At 37.4% G+C, this 22,721-nt stretch overlaps 3 protein-coding genes across 5 annotated transcripts; 1 reads left to right on the forward strand and 2 right to left on the reverse strand.

Moving 5' to 3' along the window:
- The first annotated feature begins 3,246 nt into the window (after positions 1-3,246).
- On the forward strand, positions 3,247-12,586 carry LOC148231516 (uncharacterized). 2 transcript variants are annotated; one of them, XR_015810741.1, is made up of 21 exons: positions 3,247-3,588; positions 5,737-5,895; positions 5,958-6,124; positions 6,192-6,371; positions 6,431-6,659; positions 6,715-6,863; positions 7,411-7,725; positions 7,797-8,126; positions 8,192-8,332; positions 8,399-8,537; positions 8,599-8,732; positions 8,791-8,973; positions 9,039-9,152; positions 9,217-9,283; positions 9,342-9,467; positions 9,520-9,611; positions 9,676-9,935; positions 10,008-10,151; positions 10,483-10,534; positions 10,597-10,741; positions 10,805-12,586. XR_015810741.1 is itself a non-coding variant. In XM_088192756.1 (21 exons), exons 1-21 carry the CDS (start codon positions 3,420-3,422, stop codon positions 12,402-12,404), a joined length of 4,881 nt encoding a protein of 1,626 aa, XP_088048882.1. In that variant the 5' UTR covers positions 3,270-3,419; the 3' UTR covers positions 12,405-12,586. The 2 variants fall into 2 exon arrangements, 1 of the variants encoding a protein (XP_088048882.1); XM_088192756.1 differs by having other exon boundaries at positions 3,270-3,588; positions 9,534-9,611.
- On the reverse strand, positions 12,582-15,955 carry LOC148231517 (heparan-alpha-glucosaminide N-acetyltransferase-like). Of its 2 annotated transcripts, none has more exons than XR_015810742.1 (7): positions 15,436-15,955; positions 14,166-14,454; positions 13,909-14,080; positions 13,641-13,836; positions 13,300-13,490; positions 13,078-13,237; positions 12,582-13,020 (listed from the first exon to the last, which is right to left on the reverse strand). XR_015810742.1 is itself a non-coding variant. In XM_088192758.1 (7 exons), exons 1-7 carry the CDS (start codon positions 15,900-15,902, stop codon positions 12,778-12,780), a joined length of 1,695 nt encoding a protein of 564 aa, XP_088048884.1. In that variant the 5' UTR covers positions 15,903-15,955; the 3' UTR covers positions 12,582-12,777. The 2 variants fall into 2 exon arrangements, 1 of the variants encoding a protein (XP_088048884.1); XM_088192758.1 differs by having other exon boundaries at positions 13,300-13,467.
- A 932-nt stretch (positions 15,956-16,887) lies between these two features.
- On the reverse strand, positions 16,888-18,261 carry LOC148231518 (uncharacterized). Its single transcript, XM_088192759.1, has one exon. It carries the CDS (start codon positions 18,088-18,090, stop codon positions 17,407-17,409), a length of 684 nt encoding a protein of 227 aa, XP_088048885.1. The 5' UTR covers positions 18,091-18,261; the 3' UTR covers positions 16,888-17,406.
- Between the last annotated feature and the right edge of the window lie 4,460 nt (positions 18,262-22,721).

The following is a 22,721-nucleotide window of genomic DNA, read 5'->3' on the forward strand; positions in this document are numbered from 1 at the left end:
TTTACTCAGGTTAGACATCTTGTCTATTGCAGTAAAATTTTCATTAAAACAATTCAATATTATTATATTTTGATCATTTGTTATGACGTTATTGATAAAACATTCATTTATTTTATCTTCTAACACATGTTTTTTGTCTTCTGCCATTTTTAAAACGGTTAGTTAAATCACATATTTTTTATTTCTATTGTTTAACTCTTTCACTGCGACTGATATTTTTGCGCCCCATTTCGAAATTTGCTAATACGTGGAGGAGCACCTATATATACCATAAGTTATTTAAATATTATTTCAATAAATTAAAATTTTTTTAACCTTAAATTATACAAAAAAAAAACATATTACAAGGCTCAATAGTTCATGATACCTTTAAGTGTTCAATACATACTGGCGATTTTCTAAATCACCTCTATAGCTGTCATATGCGGTCAAAGGGTTACATCACGTAATTTTTTTTATTTGTTTCACTTTAATGCTTTATTGTTGCAAACGTCCGTCACTTTGAATATTGCACACGTTCGCCGAACACAGAAGTCGAGCGTATTTTTAAAATATGAATTTATTAAAAAGCCTAAAACAAATAATACAGGTTGATCCAATACGAAATTCCTATGTTGGCGGCACTGTAAATCAGATAGCTGTCAATAATCACGCACGATCAAAGTATCAAATGCTAGTTCGCAACAAAAATAATTGCTATAAAAATACACATTGTATGTTTTGATCTCGTAGAGATGAATGCAATAATATACCAGAACTATAGATCAGTGGTATAAATTGTTGAATAGTACAGCAAATACATAAGGTTTCGAATTTCATATGTACCCCAATGTTTTTTTAGTTTTTATCGTATTTACGAGATCGGAATTAGTGATTATTATTATATATAATTATAATTCTGATTGATCAATACATATTTGGATTTACTATAGTTTCATAATCTTAATGATACATATCGGGATAATTAGGAGCTAGATAATGCATAGTGACATATATTGATTGTAAACTAATAATGATTTACAATTAATAAATAATATCTCTCTTTACTTTTATTTACAGACTTTGATTTCAGCCTTACTACTAGGGTTCTCAATTATTCGTAGTTTTTAACTATTCGAATACTGAATAAAAATCGGTTGAAGTATTAGAATATATTCGTAATTTTTTCTCGGTTTTTACCGATATTAATTTATTTAGCTAATTAGTACAAAAAAATATTAGCCCGTAAAATATTATTTAATTAAAAAGCAATTAGTGGTAAATATTATTTATTTTAATTAATCATTAATTACTTTCATAATTGACAAGCTTTTGAATTTTACAACATATGCATAATACAATACTGTGCGAATTACTTAATATTACTTATTAATTTTTCTTTTTGACCAGGAACATCATTTCAGCTATTTTAAATCAGCAGCATTAAGTTCAGCTGCGATTAAATTAATTCAGCAAAATTAATGAAACATTTTAAATACATGATTTTATCGAATTTATTGTATGTAAAATAGCTAATAATGTTGGAACAAATTTTAAATACATAAATATCGTATCCGTGTCAGCGTTTGTTTTGTGCGGATTGGCACATACATTAAATAACTTGTATTAAATTAGTCGCAGTCAAATTAATAAACTGATTGTAAAAAAATCTTTGCATTTTGAAACAACAAATACAAAAACGTAATACGAACTTTACAAAAATTCGCGACGCACACCTGTTTTTGAGATAGGCGCTAAACAATAATAAAGGGTTGGCCATTTCAACATTATGTTTTGTTCCACGAACGAATTCTGTAAATTTCTGTCATAATAGAGACCGTTGATAAACATTATATTCGAAAATGTTTGTCGAATGCGGAAAAACATTTTTTGCTGCGAAGAAGCGTCCCATTGTCTCGCATTTTAAAACAAAATAAAGGACCATGGCTTTTGCAGCGGCACTAGTCACTCGGGTATATTGAGAGCAAAAATGACTACCTGTGTTGTTCAAGTACACAAATTGTTTCATTATAAGATTTTTTCAAATTTCATTCGTGATAGTATAAACGAATATTTCACGAATATTCGATCAATTATTAAAATATTCATATAGTTGTAAATCAGGCAAATAATTCGAATAATGGAATATTCGAATGACTCTACACTACTTACTTAGTTGTTGATTGTGTTTACCCCGTTGTAATGCATTGGGCTAATAACGGTGAGCTCTAGCGTGCTGCCATAATATAGATAGGACTGAGCTAAACCCTTTGAGCGGTATCGCCGTACATGTACGTTGATCAAACTTTCACTGTTTTGCGGTACCCCAGATAGTTAACTAAAGAAATAATAAGTAAAAAACATATTTTTATGATAAGTTTTTAATTTTATTTAAAGTAAATGATTTTTATAGAAAATAATTCGAAATAAATGAGCATAACAAAAATATTTTATATGAGAATCTGAATTGATATAAAAAAATCCACAAAAGCCGAATAATACATGAAAAATATGTAAAGTAAATTTACGAAATTTGATAATTGAAGTGTTATAAATAAATTATTAAAACACGAAAATACGAAAAAGTAGTGGAATAAATCCAAGCAATAAAACGTTGAGAATCACGGTTTTTTTTCTATAATTTACTATAAATGCAATATTAAATAATAATAAATAAATAACAACAGAAATAATTATAGAAAAATACATAAAATTAACTCACTTCCAGGTGTATACTAACAAATTAATAAATGTTTAAAAATTAACTCACTAATCAAAGGTTTAAGGGAACAATTTTGACAGTGAAGAATAAATAAAAATTGTTGTAATTTTTTTCACACTATGAAAAGTAAGAGAAGAACTCTATATAGAGATTTTATACTGTATATTATATTTCATAATGAATTGAATATGTTTGATACACATATATGGCAACCGTTCGGCAAAAAGGCGTTTCTCGGAACCGCTTTGAAGTGTTTTTTCATACATAAAAGTATGATAAAACCATTAAAAAAATCATTGGCTTATCGCACTTTAAGTTATAAGTGCTTTCAAGAAACTCGACGGACTCCAGGGATAGCAACATAAGATTAAGTTGAAATGTGTTATGAATTAGTTTTCAGCTAAAAAATGTAATCATGTGATATGTCAGCAAGACGAAGAGTTGTTATTGTCACTGTTTTTGATGGCTTCAGCTAAACCTGTGAGCCTAAAAGATAAAATATGAATGATATTTTTTATTTTGCCATCGTATTTATGGAATAGAGAGGGGAATAAGGGGTGCGTAATTTGAATGGTCGTGCGTTATCGACGGGGTCGGGGTTCGGCACATGCGCGCGGGACCTCGCCTTTGTGGTTCGGGAGCCGGACGGGACCGGGAGAGGGCGGAGGCGTGATGGCGCGCCCTCGCCCTCCGTCCCCGTCATGACAGCTGAGCGACGATGGGCAGCGCCTCGTCCAAGTTCAAGAAGTACGTGCAGAATGGCGACGAATATGCCGCCATGCAGGTCTACCAGGGCTGCCCCGACCTTAGCAAGAGCTTCGATCCTAACGCCAGCTATGGAGAGGGCAGGCACCATAACACCGCCATGCACTATGCGGCCAGATACGGTATAAGTCTCACATCTATCCCGAGATAAAAATTATTATCTCGGGATTTATTACATTAAATAAAACTTTCACATTTTGTTTTCTTCGAGTGAAGTGTCAGTTTATGAGAAAATATTCTCACTGCGCGGCCAAGAACCTCAACGTTTGATAAAAAAGCGTTAAAGCTTCTTTAATTAAAGTGACAGATTGCAAGTAAAATAATAAAATAAAATGCTGACTTCGCAAATAATATAGTTTTTTTCGCACCAGTAAAAATTTTAATGGATGATAAAAACCTCAAACGAGAGACCTACATAATTATGATCATTTTAGTGTAGTCGTATAAAAAACGGGTGTTGCATTATTTTTTAATATTGGGAGCTACTTTTTATTTTAATTTACATGGAGACCGATTTTTAATAAAAATATTACAAAATAAATACTTTTAACCTTTTCCATGCTATGCGCACCACGTCGCGTCGGTTCACCAGCGCGAGGCTCATCATATGACGGGCTCGTAAAAGCGCAATATTTTAAACGAAACTAGAAGATAGTTGTTAAAATCAATTCGACTTATTATTAAACGATTTCATTATTATTATTTTTATAAGTTTAGGTACAACAATAAAAGATATTAAAGTAAAGTAAAGCATTGAAGCCACTCGAATTTTGCGCGAGAAGAGTGGTAAATGTCTTTTTTTTTACTAATATATTAGTGACTATGAAATGCTAGTTTATACGCGATTATTTAAAATATTTTAACAAAGTCAGTTCGATCCGCCATATTGTTTTCAAAGAGCGATCAATAGAGGTCTTAAATATTCTATAACGTTTATATAGTTTGATTGCAATCTAATAAAACCAGGGCTTCGAACCGGAACTGAGCCGAAAACCGGAAAAATATTGGTTTATTTCGTTTCGAAATGTTGCGAATTTTAAAGGGTGCTATATAACAGGGAATTATTTAACAGATTTACCATTTAAATAAATACTTTGTTCCATAAAACTAATTGTTTATGCATTACAATAATAAAAAATGAACATTAAATAAATACATAGATTGAGAAACATTTTCTTTAGTGTGTATTAAAATATATAAACTGCGCATTAGCGTTTCTTTATTGTAGCGAATGACCAGTGCGCTAGGGCAATATTTGAATTTTTTGGAATAGTTTTGTATATTTTGAAATAATGTTTAAATTGAGTTTATTATAACAAAATATAGTACAATTTAAATAAGCTATATATAAAATAAAATGCGCAAATATTGTAAGCATTTTATAAAATATATTTTAATTAAAAAAATATAGTGTTTTATACCGCTACTCTTTGGATTTGCGCTTGCGGTATGCAATAAGATTTTTGCTTCGGTCGAGCTAATTGCTTATAATAATATTTACAGGTTAATTACATAACGAAATTGGTCGAAAACATTTATTTGGAACACAAGTTGATTTTTTCAATGACTTTAAATCAAATTTTCAAAGTAATCGTCTTGTTAATGTGTGAATGGTAAATTGTTAGGCACGTGTTTTTAGCATTTTGCAATAAATATATAATAAAATTCGGAATAGATGAAAAAATATATATGAAGCCAATTTATATAACCCTCCTTTTAAATAGATTCGTTGCAGAGTTATTCATGGGGTGTTTACTGTTCTGAACAAAGTAGTTTATAAATTGATAATTAAATTGTCCTCAAATTTAAGGATTTTAATATCAAGAGACCAGTTTTGGATTGTGCAACTAGATGGAACAGAACATATAATATGTCAAAAATTTTATTAAAACGCAAAGACTTTAATTCGTCATTGGCAGTAATTAAGATTATTATTTTGCGGAAAACTAATGGGTGAAATTTTATTTTTAACATTTTGCAACCCCTAGTGGGAAGAAAGTGTCTAAAAGTTTAAAGTTGCTTATTATATATTTTTATAGTGTAATTTTGAGACACATCAATCCTTTTGGTTTATAAATAATGATATATGGTCAACATATTTAAGCTTGAAGCATAACTCTAAAAAAATGTTTTTTCAGATATAATAATATCAATCTAGGTTCGATAATTAATTAATACAGTTACAGATATTGTGATGCAAAGACATACTATCCTCATAATAAGTTGTAGTTCATTCTTAGCGTGCCTAAAAGTATATAAGTTTAATCTAGGAATGAAACATCTGCTGCGGACGTTCCTCGCCGATCTCGGAGGAGACCCCAACAAGAGGAACGCATTCGATGAGACGGTGCTGCATAGCGCGTGTAGTGCAGGGACGACCTTCCCTCCGGCGAGCGGCCGCGTATCCGTGGGATGCGTGCGGATCGCCGGTTAGTAGTAGCCTGCAATACTCATAGTTAACCGCAATACGTAACGCCGTAATGCGTCGCAGGAGGCGAAGGCGATCGGCGACCCGAGACCGACGCTTCTGCCGGAGCACTCACTGCCAGCACTCAGGAAAGGAGAGCCGCTTGCGTCGCTCTGTTGCTGCAATGGAGAGGAGGGCGCCTGCCTTCATCCGAGGAGAGGGAGCGAGTGCAGCTGGACGCACTCGACAGGGTATGCCAACCGTCGTCAAATCACGTCCGTTTGACCTGTTACGATCTATCGTACCGTTCGTTCGCAGGAGGGAAACAGCGCGCTGCACCTCGCCGCCGGAGCGGGCCTCAACAGCGGCGTGCGCCTCCTGCTGGCGGCTGGCGCTCGCTCCCTCACCAGAGACTCATCGGGCAGAACAGCAGCGCAGAGAGCTCTAGTTGCAGGCCATGCCAGATTGGCAGCTATTGTCGAGAGGGCTGCGCTCTTTGTGAGTACTCTTTTAGTTCGATCCTTTGCGGCCGTTGTCTCATGACGATCCGCTTTCAGTCCGAAGAACCCGTCGATTGGTGCGCTGAGCGATGGGCCTGGACGTCCTTGGAGGTGAACGAGGAAGAGGCAGAGGAGGCGGCCTTAGCAGGAGGGGCAGGGGGCTTCGATTCGCACGAGGGGCTTCGACCACAGCAACTCCGCGAAGCTAAAGATCGGCTGCTGGTTGATACGAGCGACATGCTCAGAGTTTCGCTTTTCACGGCAGAAGCGCTGCTTAGAGACAACGGTGAGCAACTCGCTACCGCGCCCCCGAGACTGCTTCCAACTCAGCAATGTTTCAGAGTGGTGCAGAGACGCGCTTGTCGAAAGGTGGATGAAGGACGCGGCTGGGTGCTGTCAATCGGCTGGAGTCTCGCTGCCAGGAGGATCGCTGGACAGCGAGCATCCGGAGGAAGCTTTCTCAGCTGATGGAGAACGAAAAACTATCGAAGTAAGCTTCTGCGAAATGTATCCAGTAGTGAGAATGATTTCTAAAATCCTGCATGATTTCTATAATCCTGCCAGATTTTTCCTACCTGTTAATTGCTGATCACCGGCAATATGTTGACTATTGTACTCATTGCCCCGACAAGTATTTCGCTCATTTTAGAGTAAAGTCGCTGCAGAAGTGACCAATTGACAACCAGCTAAATTTCAGCGTTGCCAAAGTGGCACACTGTTATATGTCCTAGCTCTTCTTCGCCAGCGAAATTCCGGGGCTTCAATCAATGACTTGAGATGCACATCGCCAAAATTTGCGACTAGACATCAATGATGCTCAGTTTCATTGTATACAATACGTTCCATTGTCTGGAATCTTCGCAAAGCGAAGTACTCTAACAGGATTAAGAGGAAATTTCATATATGTCTTTACAGTAGGGATCGTAGAGTGTCTTAAAGCTTCCCTCACTTGATACATTAAGCTTCTCAGCGAGTTTAACAATGCTATTTTCGGTGATAGCTACGAGGAGCTGGAATAATCTAAGTATGCGTTGCAGTGTGGCATCTGCTGCGAAGAAGTGAGTGCGCTCGACGCCGGTAGTGGTGGTTGCGGCCACGTCTTCTGCGCTGGGTGCTGGGGACGTTATCTGAAAGGGCGCGTGTGCGAAGGAGAGCCAAGACCAGCGTGCCCCGCACCAAGATGTCGCAGAGCCGCACCGCACCACCTGCTGCAGCGTTGCCTCACTCCTAGGACGCAGAGAAAGTATCTACTGTTTGACATCAAGGCGTTCGTAGAGAGTTCTCGTGGGATGAAGTGGTGCCCGGTGGCTGGTTGTGGAAGAGCCGTCAAACTGCACGAGACCGAATTGGCGGTAAGCGATGAATCTATTATGGCGTGTCTTGTGTACAAGAATTCATTTAAAACTCGAATTCACATTTTCAGATACCGCCAGCGGCTGATGACGACGTCTTGGACGGAGAGGGAGGCACTGCAATGGGCTATCCGACCGTGTCACGAGGGGTCGACTGCGGAGACTTTCATTTCTTCTGCTGGGAATGCAACGGTGAACCTCATCCTCCGATCGGCTGCGCGGCGTGGGCTCGGTGGACCGCTAGAGCCGGCGCAACTCCTCCGGCTCCTCTGGCTTCCGCCGCTGGGGGCGCCGAAAGCGCGGCATCTTCTTTGTGGCTTTTAGCGCACTGTAAACCGTGTCCATCGTGCTCCTGTCCCATTCAAAAGAACGACGGCTGCAACCACATGAAATGTACCAAGGTAACAAGAAATCTGAACGTGAATTCAGACGATTGAGCGTCTTCCGATGTTCGTATCGTTTTTAGTGCAAGTTCGACTTCTGTTGGGTGTGTCTCGAGAGTTGGAAGCGTCACGGATCAGCGACGGGAGGCTACTTCAGATGCACCAGGGAAGAGGCCACGGCTCGCGCGGAACAGTCCAGAGGAACGGCACTTGCGGAAGCCAGAGTAATCTAGCGATTCGATTGAAGCTCCAATTTATAGCTTGTTTTAACAACCGGATGTTCGTTTCAGATTCAAAACGTAGAAGCCCAAGAGCAGTGGCGATTCGCCGTGCAGTGCGCTCGCTATCGCCGACACGAACAGAGATGGATAGCCGAAAGACCCTTGTTGATAGCCACTCCTGCTAAAGCCAAGGCCTTGGATCACAACAGTGCGTCGTATAAACGTTGGCTAAATTTCGGTATTATAACCTATCGAGTATTTTATTTCAGACGCCAGTAACGGCATATTAGAAAACGCCGCCAGAGAACTGGGACTCAGCAGACGCGTTTTGATAGGTTGCTGCACTTACAGCTACGCATTATCTCCAAACGCTCCACATCGACCGTCTTTTCACTACGCGCAGGTATGCAATAGATATAGGAAAGCAGCAAAACGGAAGCTATATTAAATCTTCCTTTTAGGATGAGCTGGAACGATGTGTTTCTCGACTGTCTAATTTAATCGCCTGTGAAGTGATCGAAGCTCCGTTACTTGCTCTCAAAAGAGCCACCGCTGCTACGAAACGTTGGAGACTCGCAGTTATGAGACTGGTCAGACCGCCTGCACCTCCTGCAGCTATATCTGCGCAAGAATTGCGCATGATGGTAAATTAATAATAACAACGATCTCTCAATTTTATGTATTTATCGAACCTCTTTGTATTTTTAAGGCGCGATTATTGGCTCGCGGTAGACTGGATCCCAGGGACCCTTGGAGATTCCCGCTTGGACCTCGAGGGGAACCTTTAAGAGCTCCTGACCCTCTAGATCCTGACAGAGTTGCTGTGAGTGGGCAAAAGTAATAACGTGTGAAAATTCTACAATTGTATCAACTACATTTTTTTACAGGAACCACAACCTTCCGTGTCACCTAGAGTCGTTCCGGAAAGATCAACTCCCGTGAACGACGGCGATGGTAGTAGCAACGATATATTTATCAAACGAGATTCGATTCTGATTAAATATTGTTTTAGTTTACCGCATCAACGTGTCCGAATACAACATGGACTTGATCATCGCATTGGAAATGTCCAGACTTCAAATGCTAGAGGAGCAGGCTCGCAGAGGTCACGAATCGGATGGGTCTTCAACTTCGCAGGGTGAGTTTATTTTTTTCTTACATACTTTCAAAGGATAAAAAGTGGAAAATAGATGGTTTTTTTCAGACACTACATTGACGCGAAACAGACAGCGTCCAGCTAGGCTAAATATCTCAGTATCCATCGGAGCATCTTCGGACAATGGTGAGAGATATCTTTTAATGAATCAAATTGTAGCACTGACTATAAAACCGTATTTGAAACACAGAAGATAAGAACCTGTCGGACGACCAGCTGAAGTTGGCGATCCAGCTCTCTCTCCAGGAAACGGGAGCTCGTTTCAGAACGGATTCCGATGACAAATTCGCTGGAGAGGGATCCAGTGGTTGCGCTGGACAGTATAGAGAACTTTCTACGCTACAATCAATAGAAGGACCATCTTGGAGCATAACCAAGGAACGGAGGGAAGCATCCCATGAGGATTTGCTAGAGTCCAACACGTCCTCGCTCAACAGGAATGCCAACCGAGTAAATAAAACTAATGTTTATATAATCTGGTTGTTCCATTATGTGGTTGTAATATTTAAAATATATCAAAAGGACGAAAGTTGGTCGAGAGCCGCCGATATCACAGTGGGCTATTTTCTGAAAGCGCTGGGACGTTCACCACTAGATCTTCCGAACTTAGCATTGGGTCTGGACATTTTGGGAGCAAAACAAGACAAAATTTCGTTCCCAAAACAGGTTAGTATATAGTATATCTACATGGTATGTTTGCATTCAATGATAAACCCTTTGCACTCAAACTTGTTTTAGTTTGATAGACTACTCGGGAAAAGTTCAAAACGAATAAATCTTATTAAAAATGGAAATCATATGTTTTGAACAAAATTATTAATAAATAAAGCTCAAAAACGAAAATTTAATAATATCAATAAAATCCTGTCAATTAATTGATTTTTTTGCACTAATTATTCAAACTCAAGGAATCATTCTTAAAACTCTTATATATGACACTGAAAGAAATGTGAAATATTTTCAGTAAAAAACCTAAAAATATATTGTTTTGTTACAGTCTGATGGTGAAAATCCTAGTATATCAGGATTTATTAATTACTGCAATGAAGGTATTTCAAATTGTCTTTAAAAATATGAAATTGAATTATTATTAAGGATTTTATTTTCTCAGGATTGAAAACCAGACCTCCTTTGTTGCGTTCGGGAGTCGCAGGTCAGAGGCCTCCACTATTGCGTCAGATAGGAGGCAAGTCCAGGAGATCCTGGAGCATGGGAGATATTTCGATTCGAAGTTCAAGCACGGATGACACTACGACGTAAGTGTTACATTGAAATAAACATGAACGCCTAACAGCAACGTAATTATCTTCACTTTTCAGAGGCACTAAGATCATTGATGAACCAATCATAATCGACGACGACGAGAATGTTTTCGAATATACGGATAAACGTCTTGAAGAAAGTCAAAACTTCCGCCGTCGTGATTCGCCACGCTGCTCTAAGTCGTCGATTCGTTCTGGCGGTAACTCCGGATGCGTCCAGATCGACACCGAGTCTCAGAAAGACCCACGCAAGAAGATCCACAACTTCCCAAAGAATCTACCGCGGGGAGAGTTCTGCTGCGAGAAGAAGTGCGTTAAGAACAAATCTGCAGGTCCTTCCACTCCCAGGTACTACGATAAGAAAGTGGTTCCAGATGCAGACGCTCCCAAAACCGTGAGCGTCGACTGGCGGGGAAAAGTCGACCCCGAGGCGTTCGATTTCACAGAAAAGACTATTCGCCTGCCAGATTTGAATTCGAGCCATCTAAGGGTGAATCGCTCGAGCCGAGACGAGCTGACAACGGACTCGTTCCGGAGGCATTCGGATCATATTCCGAGGGCCGGCGATAGGACCGGAGGCACAGTAAAAGCCTGCAGCTCTGAAAGGCATATCGGAGAGCGGAGTCCGCCGAGGCTTCGAATCGACAGCCCAAAGAAGAGCAAGATCTCAGATGCTGCACCGACCCTCTCCATTAAAATATGCGATGAGGCAGTGGGAGATGAAGGCGGGACCAAGACCAAGAGGGGCCTCGAGACGGATAGTAGTAATGAGTGTGAATCGGAGACGGGCATTCCTAAATCCCCGACTCTGTATATCTCCGGGGTGTCTATATGTCGTGAGCCCGGCGAGCAACGATCTCCAAAAGCGAGACAGAAAGTGGTGAGGGGCTGCGGATCCGGCGCGATGCCCTCCAGTCCGGTGGTAGTCCGCGTCACGTCCCCCTCGTTGTCTCCGGCTTCTCCGGAGCCGTACACGCCGTCCCTGCTGCGCTCCGCCACCCCGACCAACCCCGCACGTGAAAGGCGCAGAGCCGGTCGCTTCTCCGACGACACTCTCGACGCCCCGGTACTGCCTCCGTCACATTTCAGCGACGACGTGTTTTACGACGAGGACGATCCCGGGCTGGTGATCGACTGCGCGTTGGACGAGCCTCCCGTGTACGCCGGCTGTCACGGTGGAGGTATTTTTATCAGCAGCGCTCCCGCACCGGAACGTTCGAACCTCGATGAGAGAGAAAAGGTTGAGACCTCGTACGAATCTCCACCGGCTTCTCCGTTCGCGAGGCCTGTTCGAAAGACCAGATCGGCTAGACCGCTGCTTGGATCGCGGGAGTTTGGCGACGAAGCACGGCCGAGGGACCGCTCCGAGCTTAAATCCAGGAGCGCCAACGAGCCAGAGCGCGACAGAGAAATGTTCCAGTTCCCGAAATCGTCGACGGACGGAGCTCTGAGCTCAGTGCTGCACGTGCAGGAGTCCAATCTCAGCTCGGACGACTTCCACGAAGCGCTGTTCTTGCTCGAACGATCGCCTAAGACGAGGGATTCCAAACGGCGCAAGAGAAGCAAGAAGCGCGAGAAAGAATCGGCCAAGAAAGAAGACTCTCCTAGGAACGATTCGCGGCTCGCCGAACGAGACGAAGCCAGCTCGGCCCTCTGAATATCCAGTATTATATTATAGTTAACGATGTAACATGTATGTTATCAACCGACTGAACGCACGCAGTTTGTCGTACTATCGTTGTTTCGTTTCCGTTTTGAAATTGAACAAATTCTAATTACCAAAATTGTGTTCTAAACGTGCTTATTGCATATTGGAAAAATAAAACTATTAAGAGATTAGTTATGTTTTTGTATTATTTACAAACTCAACCTTAATACATAGACTAGCAGTCGATACGAAATAATTAAAGGCACATTTACATTATTGCCCGACGATAATAAATCAACAGCAAAACAATTATAAAAATGAAAAACGCATATATCATATCAATAATCAGGGTTAATTTTCTAGGAGTATAATTAATATCGTTCTACAGAGCTAATATTACGTTTTTCTTATGCAAAAACACCGAAATCGCTAGCCAGAGGATGACAGCCAGCGAGTTCATGGCAAGTATCTCCATGTGGGAGGGATAATCTAACTTCCATTCGAATGGAAAACGGCCTTCCATCAAACTATGGCCGATATATAACAACAGTGAATTTCTTCCGGCGTAATAAAACGGCCGACCCTCCCAAAGTGCATAAACGTCGATGATTGAATACAAGAAAGCCTGAAATATAAATATATTGTAGTGCGTTATCTTAAATGTATAATAAAAAAAACTTACCAAAATTAAAAAGGCTAAACTGGATGCCGCCATACAGTAAGACAAGGACCAGAGGTTTTTATTGACAGGTATGGGACCGCCATTAGCAGAAAAAGTACATAACCCTCCAGCCGACAAACCGAGAATCACTCCCCACACAAACCATCGCAATAAGCGTGCTCTAAAATATTGTCAAAAAATAAGAACACTAGGTGAATCAGCAAATTCCAGATGATTCAATACCTCGCATGCGAATATGCCAGAAGAATTCTAGCCGCTTGTAATCCAAACTGTACAACTAAAGCGCACGTCAACGTTCCCAAAAGTCCTTCCGGATCGAAAGGAGCCTTCGCCTGGTAAAGACTGCGGAAAGAGCCTCCTCTGTGCAAATGAGACTCGCCGAACACCACTCTATAATAATAATAAAAATCAATCTGTAAAAAAACTAATTAAAAACTACACAAGTTTACCGAGTACAAGTTTACCAAAAAAACAGTAAAACACACAGAGCAAATTCTTTAACATCCGGCGGAGTCTTCGGGTATTGTACTACAAACTTAAAACTAATATAATAAAATAATTACATATCTACGTAGCCGGCAGCGCCTCCCGTGCAGTTTTCAGCGAAAGAATGATTGTGTAATCCTCCAGGACCCAAATAACCGCGCGGACAATTCGGGACCTTCAATAGAAAAGTAAGAGTTGTGTGGATCGTAATCAAGATCACGGTGGCGACCCATTGCCATGCTGTTGCACGTAAATCGCGAAAGATTGCTGTTCCTGCAAAATTAATTTCTTTTTATGTATAATAATACAAAAAAAATAATAAAATAAAATAAAAATACGACATACCAGGTGAGTAATTATTAGATGCGTCAATAAAGATGCATTCCAGCGTTCCTACAATTAAATAAGATAGTCCCAATCTCTGTAGTACGCCCGGTATTCTTAAATCTTCGATGGTGTAGCCTTTGGAACTCATAATTATCCCGAGCAAGATTAATATTAATGAGCGTTTAACAATCTATAAATAATAGTATATAAATAAATGCGAATTCCACACGAAACTAAGACTGATAATTTAAAATGTTTCATTATATAATACATACCTGGAAAAAGGCAGTTCTTCTCTTCATGGCCGTCCTTAATCGAGTGTGGAGCGAAAGACACAGCGCGAAACCCATGAGCCAAGCGAACCACGGAAAGATTAAATCGGCAAAAGTTAGGCCATTCCAAGGGGTGTGTTTCAACATAGTGTATCCGCCTCCGCCGTAATTCACGAATATCATAGAAGCGATGACGAATCCACGAAACACGTCGGCCGATCGAAGTCTTGTGCTGGTCCTTCGCATGATGGGCGAGGTGGGCGTGCCGACTAACAGATCGGCATCTTCGCCTCTGCAAGATAAAGTTAAAAATGTATCAAATTAAAAATCAATATTATTTTTTAAATGAAGTCAAAAAAAAATTTTAAGTGCGCTAAAAATTCATTGCATTCTTTATTGTCCGGTTGCATATGGTGTGAATAATGACCGAGAGGCAAAGCAGTAGCTTAAAATGACCGCCACAACAAGCACTAAAGTGAAGAACTTATTCATATTTTGAGTAGTGGAAGAATAAAACCTTTTTGTAAAAATATGAAAGTTCAGTATGGTGATGTATGTCTGTGACTCCAGTATGTGTACGAGTAGACTAGAAAGTTGTGAAACTATTGGTGAGTTATGAGAGTCCATTGCAGCTGTAGAAGGCATCATGTAGGAAAATCGCTGAGTAACACAATAAACAAAAAAAAAATCCGCATAGAAAAAACTCCATATACAACCCCATAATAATAACCCCGAATAAAGAAACATAAATTTAAGTTTTTTTTATATTCTATTTATGTTTATGATATATTTTTTTATGAATGTTTTGATTACATTTCTTTAACCACTTCCTGCTCAATGTGAGTAATTATTAGATGCGTCAATAAGATGAATTACAGTACTTTTTGATACTGCACAGTACTCAACCCTTTCCTGTAGAGCTATAAAAAAATTCTATCAAAATTTTCAAAGGAAATTTGTTATTTTTGAGATGAAAATTCACAAAATACAAATTTCCGATTAACTCGGGCATGACCGGGAAGGGGTTATTGTAAAATTAACTAGCTATATTTGCTTAATAAATTAAATTTTTATTTTTAATTGTTGGATATTGGATTTAGAACCACAATGGTGGCAAAACTTTTAGATCATAGTGCAATTAATTATATGTTTAATAAATTTAGTTTGGGAGTGCATATAAATGCACATGAATTTAATGTACGTTCATGTTGATATTATAATTATGATCATACAGAAACTACCTACCTATTTGAACAAATATAAATATATGTACCTTCTGAAGACGCGGTTCCACATTTCCCACTGGACAACTCTCTTATAGGCTCCCTTGACGAGGTACCACAGGGTGGCGATGGAGAGTATGGTAACGACGGCGACCAGCAGAGGGAAGAGCGCCTCGTCCGGTTGTTCTATCACCGCTATCGGGGAGCACTCGCCTTTTGTGACGTTCATTCCATACCTGCCGTACTCTCCGAAGAAGTAGGTTTTGTTGCAAATGGAGAGGCCGCTCTCATCTCGAACGCTCAGGCTCACCGGCCACACGGTTCGTATCAACGCGGAGTTGGTTCCGTCGACGGTGAGCACCCGCTCCAAGTCGCAGCCGTCGCATTTCGAATACTGCCTCCAAAGGGAGACACTCTCGTCGGCCGCGATCTCCAGGCACGCCTCGTCGTACACCAGGGTCTCGACGTTGCATTTCCGAGAGAAGAACTGCACATTTTTGAAGTCGGCGCGCCCCATTTCGGTTATTGGCGGCTCATGACAAAGCGAGTCTCCAATGACAGTTCCAGTGTGGACATGCATAAAAAATATTTCACTGAGAGATAAATGTCTAGGGATGTACCGACGGAAAAAATCCTTTTCTTTGGTGAAAAAAATTGGGTAAATTTGGAGATACAAACATTACAACTTTAGTTAAATGTAAATTATTTCAAATACTGTCAAAATCGAATGTGTTGGGCTTTGGATTAATTTTGTAAATTTTATTTCTATATATAACATATTTATAATTGCACTGCTGTACTATTTAATTTACAATATTTTCATTTAAATTTGTATTTAGATTTTGACTTTTGAATTTGAATTTGTTTTATTATTTCTTACCCCCTTTATAAAAAAAAACAACTTGACATATAAATTCCCAAATTTCCTATCTTTCCTCCGAAGTTCAAAATTCCAAATTTTGCCCATCGAATATAATGGTTAGAGGACCTATTGATAATTAAATGATCAAAAAGAATGCTTTATAATTTATTTTATTCGTACCATTTCCCACTTATTTATAGTTTGTTTTCAACCATGGACTTAAAGACTTTTTATAACAATATTACGACTTACAAAGTGAGAATCGAATTGTACAAAAATATAATTTTAGACGCGAATCCCTAATGGATTATCAAAGTAAAACGCATTCATTATAACAATGCAAAGTATTTTTGAAGACAAAAATATAATTTCCACTTCATCTTAAACGTAATTCTCAGTTCTTTAGCGGAAATCTGCAGCCAGTTAATTATCACCTAGATAATGACAAAATTCCGTTTGCAATAAATATCTAAAACATGGCACTTAACGATGCTAATAGATAAATGGTTGTCAGCATTTCATTTCCATAACTCATCGATATACAACAAAAAGTTGGAGTTTCTAATTGCAATTGTCATTTCGGGTTTTTTCGGGGGGGGGGGGGGGGGGAGAGAGCAAATATTGGCCAGTCAGATTTTTTTTTTTTAAATATTTAGTTAAGATTCATGTTGTTTTAGCGTGATTGTGCCGATACGATTTTATTGCTTTTGACTTTTGAATTATGATAATTGTTTTTGCGCTCTCCTATTGACCAAAATTCAATTTGAAAATACTTTAATCAGCCCTTTTGTATTTATTTAAATTAAATTGAGATCATTGCAACCTAACAGGTTACCCCAATGCGTCACGATGGTCGAAAACAATAATTGTATTATTTCACCACACAACAAAAATATATAATTAAAATAATACATGTAAAGAAGCTAAGAAAAAAATCATAAAATATCAAAATTAAATGATACGAACCGGACCAGCTCCTCGTAGCTGACATTAAACAGATCAATGTACAATGCCAGCGTATTAAGGAGCCGGTTGGCGACAGCCATAGGCAAGTCGACAAGTACGGACGTCCTAGCCCCAACGCGATTGTGATTCTCGAAGATGTTCTGGAACCCAAAACTGGAATTCATCGATGACAGCTAGATTGTCGATACACTATTTAGTAGTTAGTAGTAGTAGTAGTAGTAGTAGTAGTAGTAGCAGTAGTAGTAGTAGTAGTAGTAGTAGCAGTAGTAGCAGTAGTAGCAGTAGTAGCAGTAGTAGCAGTAGTAGCAGTAGTAGCAGTAGTAGCAGTAGTAGCAGTAGCAGCAGTAGCAGCAGTAGCAGCAGTAGCATCAGTAGCAGCAGTAGCAGCAGCAGCAGCAGCAGTAGCAGCAGTAGTAGCAGTAGTAGCAGTAGTAGCAGTAGTAGCAGTAGTAGCAGTAGTAACAGTAGTAGCAGTAGTAGCAGTAGTAGCAGTAGCAGCAGCAGCAGCAGCAGCAGCAGCAGCAGCAGCAGTAGCAGCAGCAGCAGTAGCAGCAGCAGCAATAGCAGCAGTAGCAGTAGCAGCAGTAGCAGTAGTAGCAGTAGCAGTAGTAGCAGTAGCAGTAGCAGTAGTAGCAGTAGCAGTAGTAGCAGTAGTAGTAGTAGCAGTAGTAGTAGTGGTAGTAGTGGTAGTAGTGGTAGTAGTGGTAGTAGTGGTAGTAGTAGTAGTAGTAGTAGTATTAGTGGTATTAGTGGTAGTAGTGGTATTAGTGGTAGTAGTGGTAGTAGTGGTAGTAGTGGTAGTAGTGGTAGTAGTGGTAGTAGTGGTAGTAGTGGTAGTAGTGGTAGTAGTGGTAGTAGTGGTAGCATCAACACACATTATCGTTCTTTGTTAAAAATTTTAACAATCAGTCAAAATATAATCACCATTTAATTTAAAAGCAGACCTTTTAATAATTATTGTATATTACTGACTGTATTAAACAGGCCTTAAAGCCATACTTTTACAAAAAATAAAGTTTAAAGTAAAATCTATCAATTTACTTTAATCTTTTCCTTGTTATAAAATACATTGCTAGTATATTTATTTAGATAAAATCATTCTGACAAAATACGGTTTTAAAAATATTTTAACTGATATAAAAAAATTAGCCATATAAACTAAACTATTTTTGTAACATGCTTTAAATCTAATATAAATTCATAAAAAAAGAATTCAATTAATGTCTACCATATATACATACGTTAATATTGCAGGATCTAATGAGCTTGAAATCAAATTTAGTGCATAAACTAATGTAGAAATCATACAAAATTATGTTTCAGAAAAATGTATACAAAGTTAGTCTATTCTCTATTGTATTACATACATACGAGCAGCACCTGTCAAAATTTAGTTCAACCATTTCAAATACACACTGTTTACTTCTTCGATATCATTGATAACATTCTTTACTGAATGATGTTAAATTACTCTGCAAATGGAACGACAAGAATTTTTCGTTAGCGATTTCGTAGAAAATGTGAAAGAACTGTCTACCTGGAATAATCATCAGTATCATAAAAGCGCATGTAATGCTTTTTTTGCATTCTTTAAGAAATACGTAGTAGTAAATTATTTTTAGGAAAAGATTATGTACGCATAGAGCAATTTTAAAAGCTTATGTACAAATTGTCTTTAGAATTATTCATGACAGCTGACCTTAGTCTCGGCGTAAATAATAGAAATGTATTTTCTCTTGAATATGATCATAAATAATGCGCATAAAAAGTTAGTCGAACTCAATGGATTACACATAATAGCCTAACTGTGTCATTCCTTATCATCGAACACTTCCTCTTTTCATCTCGAGGATAAACTCGAAATCCGGTATGCCCTCGCCTATAAACCTACATTTATATTTATTTACACAACTCGACCTATTCGAACCCTCGTCATATAAAACGCATCGATAACGACTTAATCATAAAATTGTACAATGTACTAAGTTGTTCTTTGAATGTCCGAATAACAATGCACTCACATAGTGTATGTATGTACAATACATACAATGTTACGTCAAAATACACTAATGTATGGTATGGTATATACAGTAAGTATCAGACAGTGTAAATATAATAGCTTAGATAAGTATAATACATGTATAATATTTAATAAAATTAATTGCGGTTTTAATTTTTTTTATTTTATCTGATTTATTGTTAATTCTGCTGCAAATTAGACTATTGAATTTCAGATAGAAAATAAGCTAATAAATGCATTAAAACGGGTGGTATATGCAGTAGAAACTGATTGTAAATTAAATAATTTTATTGGAGTGTTTACTATTAAGGATCGTATGGTACTATAGTGCTAATATCGAGAGCCTTGAAGATGAATAAGGTCGTGGACGTCCATCTCCAGTCAATTACGATTAATTGTGCGCGTTTGTTTAGCTACTATTCATTTCCTTTTTATAACACAGAATAATACGTGTATGGACCTGTATTTATTACTTAAACTGTAATATGTCAGCGCAAAATTTGCTGAATCTTTGTTCAGTTCTTTAGGATGCTAAATATAATATTTTCCATATTTAATGCTTTAAATATGAAAAAGTATTTAAATATGTTGATGAAACATTATTCAAATTTAACACTTGAAAGTCTCAATAAGGCAATTAATGAAAACATAATTAAAACTATAAGAACATATCGCCTTAATCTGAATATCATATTCGACATTCTAACTGATTTGAACAAAAAAATATATATGTATATTCGATAATTATATGACTTACTTTCAAAGATAGATAAATCGTGTAGCATTTTCAAGAAGCAATACAAATTTTATCATCCCTCAAATAGTAAAACATATCCCTTCCGTTAAGATATGTTCTATTATAAGTAGAAATGTGGTTTGACCTGTTTATTTTGTTGATGGAACAATGAATCTAAACCAGTATATAACTTTAACAGGAATGTTTTGTGAATGACACATTTTTATTCAACTGGGGCTACAAGATCTTCACGTCCATGCAAAATGGAGCACCATGGCATACTATAATACTAAATCAAAATATATATCGAAACCATGAGACAAATTCTTTATTTCTCTCACAAAATTCTTTCAAGTAATACTGAGAAATGACTCCCTCAAGTCGCGTTGACCACGTTTCTTCAAGATACTGGTAGTATAGGGAATATTCACAATCCGGAAATTGTGGAAGAACTTCGTTTTTGCGTGCCACTTAATTACCGGCGCTTTTTTAAAGTCCCACATGCAAGAACAGGATTATTGGACCATTCACTAATAAGTACAGTTATTTAACTTTTTAACCATCTGTATTTTTTGTCCTCATCCAGGTAGTAGGAGCTGATGAACGTAACTACTTTTGCGAAAACACATTTTTAAAGATGAAGTACATAAAATGACAATTTTAGGTCAACATTATCATTTTCAATAAATTTTGACGATAGGAAGTGACAAACTTCGAACCCCAGTTTGTTGAAATGTTATCTCAAAAAAAGCAATTGCCTTATTTGCAATATATGTCTAAAATTCGTAATATATACGATTAGATAAAATATCCAAATATAAACTAAAATTGTAAGTTTTAGACCAAATTACGTTTTTTAAGCTCACTTAAATTTTGCTTACTAGCCCGCTATAAAAATATTAAAAATATTTCTGACCCTTTTACAAAAAAAGTCTGAGACCCCTGCTCGCAGCTGAAAATCAACACCACCCTTTAGCAACTTCTTATATATAAAAATTGGGAGCGTGCTAAATGGAAGTGTGCTAAGTGGGTGCGTGCTAAGTGGGAGCGCTCTAAATGGTATCGTGCTAAGTGGGAGCGTGTACTCGGGGATTATAAAATACTTATACATTTTTTGTAATACGTGCATACAAATCAGAAGCGTATGCTGAGATATCCCCTTTTTGGCTCGCACGCACATAAAGGGACGGGTGCGAGTGATAAATGAGAGAATGCTCTTATCCTAAGGTGACAAGACTTACGGGACATGTCATTTTGTCTATTCCGATTAAGGTCGTATGGACAGTTAAATGTCCGGGCTTGATATTAAGAAATATATATTCATAATATATTTGAGAAAATTTAATTACAATATATATTAAAATAATCAATCAGGATAGTAGTATTTCGAAAAATAAAAAGAAAATGTATTTTGATAAAGTTACAGATTGCTATGAAACTTGCTTAGCATATTTGAGAAACAGGAACTTTAAACAAATATAACATTTTAGTTGGATGTTACTGGGAAAACCATAAAACTGATGAGTATATATCTGATTTAGGAATAAAAATAAATGTAAAGTAAAATGTTAATGTGAGTCATATAGATTTCCTATTTCTACAAATGTGTGCATTGAATTCATATTGAATAACTTTAATCATGTACAAATATTAGACAGAAAAAAGCACATTTTATAATTTTGAGAGGAAAATAAAAATACATATCCTCATTTATACAAAAATGCAATGGAGGCTTTAGGAGCTTCAGCAACACAAGTTAGTGTTAATGGGGTTTTCTCTGGCTTAAAGTTTATTTTGCGATGCAATCGAAATATTTTAAATGAAAATACATTGGAAGATACATCAATAATTAGAGGAAGCTTTAATATTTTTTAGCTAAAAATAAATATACCTAAAATTCCTATATGCTTCAACTGTGAATATACGATTTTGCTTTGTTTACATGCTTAGTTAAATAAATTATATTGTTATCATATATTATATACATTTAATAAATATTAGTTATTATTAGTTATATTAGATTATTGTATTAATTAATATACTTTGAAGAAATAAAACGTTTTAAAATATGGTAGATACATATTTTTTAATACAAATAAAAACATTTAAAAAAATCACTCGGAGCTGAACTGAAAACCGTAAAAACCGATATTTATTCCGGAACCAAAACCGGAACCGAACCGATATATATTTTTTAATTGAACCCGAACGAAAAAAAATAACGGTTCGATGCCCTGATTTTTATCCACAGAATAGAGAATACATAGAACAGCCGTTGCGTACAAATAAATACGCATATAAAAATTGCAGCACCAATTTGACTTGGGCGTCGAAAGCCTGAACTAGTATCCACCGTATCATATACGTTTTTTTTTTTTGAAAGAAAATATTTTAAATAAGAGTTTTGTCATTATTATAATTATTTTCAAATAAAAATAAACAAAAGTAACTTACATAATATATAATATTAAATTCCGAAAACAAAATAAAATTATATTTTATTGTGGATTTATTCACACGCGCTCGTTTCCGATGCACCACCGTACTTCGTTTGAGAGCATCAATTAGGTTTGTTTAATTAAAATAAAAGAATAAAATACAATTTAAAATTTCTGGCATACATCCTTAAATTGAATATCTTAATAAATTTAGAATATACCGTCTAAATACTGACAAACCTCACCAATTGCAAAAATTCTTTACTGAGATATACCAATTTAAAAAAAGATTTTGTTATCTATGTAACTGTTAT

Source organism: Plectrocnemia conspersa, unplaced genomic scaffold (assembly GCF_051122295.1).
Source record: "Plectrocnemia conspersa isolate PC_06_02 unplaced genomic scaffold, ASM5112229v1 ptg000009l, whole genome shotgun sequence".
NCBI lineage: Eukaryota > Metazoa > Arthropoda > Insecta > Trichoptera > Polycentropodidae > Plectrocnemia > Plectrocnemia conspersa.

Coding starts and splice junctions, on each gene's coding strand:
- LOC148231516 (XM_088192756.1), top strand. CDS start 3,420: ATGGGCAGCGCCTCGTCCAAGTTCAAGAAGTACGTGCAGAATGGCGAC. Junction 8,538..8,598: donor CAAGGCCTTGGATCACAACA/GTGCGTCGTATA, acceptor ATTTTATTTCAG/ACGCCAGTAACGGCATATTA. Junction 10,152..10,482: donor AAATTTCGTTCCCAAAACAG/GTTAGTATATAG, acceptor GTTTTGTTACAG/TCTGATGGTGAAAATCCTAG.
- LOC148231517 (XM_088192758.1), bottom strand. CDS start 15,902: ATGGGGCGCGCCGACTTCAAAAATGTGCAGTTCTTCTCTCGGAAATGC. Junction 14,455..15,435: donor TGGAACCGCGTCTTCAGAAG/GTACATATATTT, acceptor TTTATCTTGCAG/AGGCGAAGATGCCGATCTGT. Junction 13,468..13,640: donor GCTGCCGGCTACGTAGATAT/GTAATTATTTTA, acceptor TTATTATTATAG/AGTGGTGTTCGGCGAGTCTC.
- LOC148231518 (XM_088192759.1), bottom strand. CDS start 18,090: ATGTGTGTTGATGCTACCACTACTACCACTACTACCACTACTACCACT.